Source organism: Pongo pygmaeus, chromosome 13 (genome assembly GCF_028885625.2).
Source record: "Pongo pygmaeus isolate AG05252 chromosome 13, NHGRI_mPonPyg2-v2.0_pri, whole genome shotgun sequence".
Taxonomy (NCBI): Eukaryota; Metazoa; Chordata; class Mammalia; order Primates; family Hominidae; genus Pongo; species Pongo pygmaeus.
Window position 1 is genome coordinate 89,142,107 of NC_072386.2, and position 6,000 is coordinate 89,148,106.

Below are 6,000 nucleotides of genomic sequence, written 5' to 3' on the forward strand. Positions count from 1 at the left end.
AGGCCACCATCACCTCTCACTCAGACTGCAGCAAACTCCACCTAACCAGCCTCTTTGATTCTAGCTTACCCTAGAGTATCTAATCTATTCTCACACTTCAAGGAAAGTAATTTTTCCAAAACATAACTCTGATCCTGTCACTCATTCTGCCTAGAATCTTCCATGACTCCCTAGCACCCTAGGATAGCTAGCGTTTCTCAGCTCCCACACTCCCCCAACTCCCTGGCATCTGCCTTCTCTCCAGGGAGGACTAGTACATCATTCTACTCATACATTCTATGCATACATCATTCTGCCAGTCCTACCAGCTTGTGCACCCAAGCCTTTGCATGGGCCTCCCATCATGCCTTCCCACATCCCACTTGTAATGTCCTGGCTAATTTTCAGGCATCCGCAGGTCTCCACGTGGATATAAACATCATTTCTACCAGATACCTTCCCCCACGTCTCCAAAATGGGTCACCTGCCCCACAGCTACTCAAACCTTTCCGGTCAAGCTCGTTCCTTTGCCTGGCCTGCCCACCAATGCCCTGGGTGGGGACTCTGCCTGGGTCTCGCAGCACCCTCAACACCAAGCCAGGAAGGGAAGGCAGGTTCTGAGGAAACCCTTACTGCAATAAGAAATGAATTAAATCTCTAAGGTTCTAAGTCTCTACGATTCTATTCGCTGTCTCCAGATTCTATTCTGAAAGGCCAAAATTTCTAAGAATCTGATTTTATGTTAATTCAAAAGTGCTTCCACTTCTATGCTCAAAGTTTACCAAAGACTGCTCAAAGTTTACCAAAGACTACTCAAAGTTTACCATTCCAACTCTAAGGAGTCCTTAACTCTTCACCTCCCGGGCCATCCGGCCGCCGGGGACCGCGTCCAGGGCCAGCGCCGGGCACCACTCTGGTTCCGGGCCCCCGGGCCCCGCCGCCTCACCTGGCCGCCTGCATGAGCGCGCTCCAGCCGTAGTGGTTGCGGCTGTTGACCGAGGCACCGCGGCGCAGCAGGAAGCGCACCAGCGGTTCGTGACCCCCGGCCGCGGCGAACTGCAGTGCGGTGTTGCCCGCCTCGTCCGAGCAGTCCACGGGCACCGGAGCCCCGACTGCCGCCGCCGCTGCGGCCCCGGGCCCGGCCGCCTCGGCCCCCGCCTGCTCCGCGCCCGCCTCTGGCTCCGCGCTGCGCTCTGCTGGCTCCGCCGCCCCCGGCTCCAGCAGCCGCCGCGCCGTCTCCGTGTCGCCCTGGTCACACGCGCGCAGCAGCAGCTGGAAGGTCGGGGGCAGCCCGCCCTCGCCCATCGCCGCCGCCACGCGCGGCCCGCGCCAGTCCGCCCCACCGGCCGCGTCGGCTCCGCCCCCGGATACCGCCCGCAGGCGCCCCCTTCCGGCCACCCGCCCGCGCCGCGCGCCTACTATGTGCCGGGAGCGCGCCGGGGCCGGGGCCGGGGCCGCGCGCCTACTGTGTGCCGGGAGCGCGCCGGGGCTAGGGCCGCGCGCCTGCTGTGTGCCGGGAGCGCGCTAGGGCCGGGGCTGCGCACCTCCAGTGCCTGCATTCGGGAGTCAAGGGAAGCTCAGAGGAGCGCCCGCCGCAGGCCCGCGTGTCCCCTTTTGCCTTTTCGGCGCCCTCTCGCCGCCTTGTCCCGGGGCTCCAGAAACTTCCTGTCAGGGCAGAGGTGGGAGCGGCCACCCCATCCCCTCTTCACGCTGTGGCCAGGGCCTTGGGCCCGGGTCTGAGTCCGCAGCTGCGTGGGCCGTGACTTTACTAGCGGGCTCCGCTGACCCCACCCCAGCCCCTGGCACTGAACCTACCCTTTAGAATAAGGAAGCGGCTGAATTAAGGAACGAACGGATTGTTTCCTCACAGTGTCCTGCGGTGCCCTTAATGCCGCTCCTTCATCTGGGCCGGGCTACTGGGGCTAAAAGCGCCTCCTGTTCTCTCTCTCTCCCCCCCTTTTTATTTCAACTTTTATTATAGAGTAAAGGGTACAGGTTTGTTACATGGGTAAATTGTTACATGGGTAAACTGCGCGACGCTGAGGCTTGGGGTCCCAACGATCCCGTCACCCAGGCAGTAAGCATAATACCCACCAAGAGGTTCTTCAGCCCAGAGTCCCCTCCATCCCTCCCTGGCCTAGCGATCCCCAGCGTTTGTTGTTCCCATCTTTGTGTCCATGTGTACTCAATGTTTAGCTCCCACTTATAAGTGAGAACATGCAGTATTTGGTTTTCTGTTCTTTTTAGCTCGCTTAGGATAATGGCCTCCAGCTTTATCCATGTTGCTGCAAAGGACATGATTTCGTTCATTCTTATGGCTGCATAGTATTCCGTAGTATTCCATCATATTCCATCGTGTATATGCACATTTCTTTCCTTCCTTCCCTCTCTTCCCTCCCTCCCTCCCTATCCCCCTTCCTCCCTCCCTCCCTTTCTCTCTCTCTTTCTCTCTTTTGACAGGGTCTTGCTCTGTCACCCAGGCTGGTGTGCAATGGTGCAATCTCTACTCACCACAACCTCTGCTCTCCCAGGCTCAAGCAATCCTCCCACCTCAGCCTCCCGAGTAGCTAGGACTACAGGCGAGTGCCACCACACCCAGCTAATTTTTTGTATTTTTGGTTGAGACAGGGTTTCACCATGTTGCCCGGCTGGTCTCAAACTCCTGAGCTCAAGTGATTCACCCGCTGTGGCCTCCCAAAGTGCCAGGATTACAGGTATGAGCCATCACATCCGGCTCTGTACCACATGTTCTTTATCCAATCTACTGTTGATGGGCACTTAGGTTGATTCTATACCCTTGCTATTGTAAACGGCACTGCAATGAACATACAGGTGTCTTTTTGATAGAATGAATTATTTTCCTTTGGGTATATACCTGGTAATAGGATTGCTGGGTCAAATAGTTCTATTTTAAGTTCTTTGAGAAATCTCCAAACTGCTTTCCACAGTGGCTGAACTAGTTTGCATTCCCACCAACAGTGTATTTTCTCCACAGCCTTACCAGCACCTATTATTTTTTGACTTTTTAATAATTGACATTCTGACTGGTGTAGATGATATCTTATTGTGGTTTTGATTTGCATTTCTCTGATGATTAATGATGTTAAGCATTTTTTCATATGTTTGTTGGCTGCCTGTATGTCTTCTTTTGAGAAGTGTCTGTTCATGCCCTTTGCAGAGACACGATGAAAAAAGAAAACTTCAGGCCAATTTTCTTGAAAAACATAGCTGCAAAAATCCTCAATGAAATACTACAAACAGAATCCAGCAGCACATCAAAAAGTCAATTCACCATGATCAAGTAGGCTTTATTTCTGGGATGCAAGGTTGGCTCAACATGCGCAAATCAATACATGTGATTCACCATATAAACAGAATCAAAAACGAAAACCATATAATCATCTCAATAGATGCAGAAAAGACCTTCAATAAAATCCAACATCCCTTTATAATAAAAACCCTCAAAACAGATTAGGCATTGAAGGAACATACCTCAAAATAATAACAGTCATCTATGACAAACCCACAGCCAACATCATATTAAACTCCCCTTGAGAACTGGAAGAAGACTCTCACCACTCCTATTCAACATTGTACTGGAAGTCCTAGCCAGACAACCAGGTAAGAGAAAGAAATAAAAGGCATTCAAATAGGAAAAGAAAAAGTCGAACGCTCTCTCTTTGCCGATAGTATGAATCTATACATAGAAAACCCTACAGACTTTGCCAAAAGGCTCCTGGAAATGATAAACAAATTCAGTAAAGTTTCAGGACAGAAAATCAATGTATAAAAAGCAATAGCATTTTGATATGCCAATAACATTCTAGCTAAGAACAAAATTAAGAACATAACCTCATTTACAATGGTCACAAAGAAAATGAAATACCTTCTCTCTCTTTATCAGCGGTCCTTGAAGTGTGTCCCACACAGCAGTAGCACCAGCACCAGCTGCAACACTGTTACAAACGCAGATTTTTCTGGCCCTACCCCAGATCTACTGAATCAGAAATTCTGGGTGTGGGTTCAGCAACCTATATTTTAACAAGCCCTCTGGGTGATTCTGATGCATGCTAAAGTTGGAGACCCATGTTTGATCTTCATTGCACGCCTGCCATCCACTGGGGAGGGCCCAGATGATCATCCCTAGGTTGCAGAGGAGGAAACCGAGGCACAAAGAGGTTGTGTCTTGCCAAAGACTCCACAACTATTCTGCAGGAGAGCTGTGAGTAGGACTCAGGTCTTCTGACATCGAGTCCAACTCTCTTTCCATTCTCAACAAATATGTATTGAGTGCCTGCCATTTCCAGACACTGTTCTAGGTGCTGGAAAAGCTGCAGGATTTAGTACAAGGTTCTTCTGTAGCTCACAGATCCATGAGAGCCTGAGAACCAGTTCTGGAGGCCCCAAAGCCAGGAATAATGACCCAAATCTCATGCTGCAGCTTCACCCTGTAGGAAGATGGGGTTGGTTCAGGCCCTTTTTGGTGTTCCTGGCTTCAGATTCAGAGGCTGAGGTGAGAGTGCCTGATTGGCCCAACTTGGGTCATGTGCTCATATAATAGCGGGAGGTAGTTTCTGCTTCAGAAGGTAGGGGGCTCCCAAATGTAGGAAGGGGGTTCAGATGCTGGGCAGTCAAAAAGGATAACAAGTGTCTGCTGTGAAATATTCCTTCTGGATACCCTTTTTCTTTTGGGAAGCCTTTCTTCCCTACTCACAATCTGTGTGCTTCAGTGGTTAGCACATATCCTGATTGGCTTCAGCCCAGGACTTTTTTTTTTTGAGACGGAGTCCCACTCTCTCTCCCAGGCTGGGGTTCAGCGGCACAACTGCACCCCGCAAACTGCAACCTCTGTCTCCTGGGTTCAAGTGATTCTCTGCCTTAGCCTCCCGAGTAGCTGGGATTACAGGCACCCACCACCATGCCTGGCTAATTTTTGTATTTTTAGTAGAGACAGGGTTTCACCATGTTGTCCAGGCTGGCCTCAAACTCCTGACCTCAAGTGATCTTCCTCCCTCAGCCTCCCAAAGTGCTGGGATTACAGGCATGAGCCACTGTGCCCAGCCCAGCCCAGGATTTTTGCTAAAGCAATTGAGAATGAGGCCCTCTCTGCTGAGGCTGCCAGCTATCAGGATGTCAGCCAAACTGGTGCTCACTTTGCCGCCACTTGAAGACAGCCTGCCTAAGAGCGAAGTCACCACAAAAGAAAGCAGAACCAAGTGATAAAAACAGACTAAGTTAGAAAATCCCTCCCCACATTCTTTTTGGTGAAGTTTATTTTGAGCAGCATTGTTGTCACTTGCATTTCAAGCCTTAACAAATGGATAATTTACTTTTTTTTGTAAATGAACGGGTTCAAACTACGCATGCTATTCTTGAATCTTGCTTTTTTTTTCTTTTTTCTTTTTCCATTAACAAATGTCTTGGGCACCTTTCCATGTAGGTAAATACAGACTGCTGCATTTTAAAAAAATGATTGCGGCCCGGCAATGTGGCTCATACCTGTAATCAATCCTAGCACTTTGGGAGGCTGAGGCAGTTGGATTGCCTGAGCTCAGGAGTTCGAAAGCAGCCTGGGCAACCGGTGAAACCCTGTCTCTACTAAAAATACAAAAAAATTAGCCAGGCATGGTGGCGTGTGCTGAGGCAGGAGAATTGCCTGAACCTGGGAGGTGGAGGTTGCAGTGAGCTGAGATCACACCACTGCACTCCAGCCTGAGCGACAGAGCGAGACTCCATCTCCAAAAAAATTAAAAAAAAAAAAAAAGAAATGATTGCATGAAACACCATTCAGCAGATGTACCATAATTTATTTAATCATTTTATTTATTTATTTCTATTTTATTTTTATTTTTGGAATGGAATCTCACTCTGTCATCCAGGCTAGAGTGCAGTGGTACAATCTTGGCTCACTGAAACCTCTGCCTCCTGAGTTCAAGCGATTCTCCTGCGTTAGTCTACGGAGTAGCTGGGATCACAGACGCCCGCCACCACACCAAGCTAATTTTTGTATTTTTAGTAGAG

General features: G+C 49.8%; 1 protein-coding gene across 10 annotated transcripts in view; it reads right to left on the reverse strand.

Moving 5' to 3' along the window:
• Positions 1-1,348, reverse strand: part of ANKS6 (ankyrin repeat and sterile alpha motif domain containing 6) — a 64,226-nt gene extending 62,878 nt beyond the window's left edge. For 9 of the 10 annotated variants that reach the window (XR_010123340.1, XR_010123342.1, XM_063649753.1 and 6 more), the window contains exon 1: positions 926-1,329. Coding sequence is in view for 7 of the 10 variants with exons in the window: in XM_063649753.1 (XP_063505823.1) it covers positions 926-1,284 (359 nt within the window). In the remaining 3 variants the exon portion in view is untranslated. Of the gene's footprint in view, positions 1-925 lie in introns of all 10 variants that reach the window. The other variant, XR_010123341.1, reaches the window with a different exon arrangement.
• Between the last annotated feature and the right edge of the window lie 4,652 nt (positions 1,349-6,000).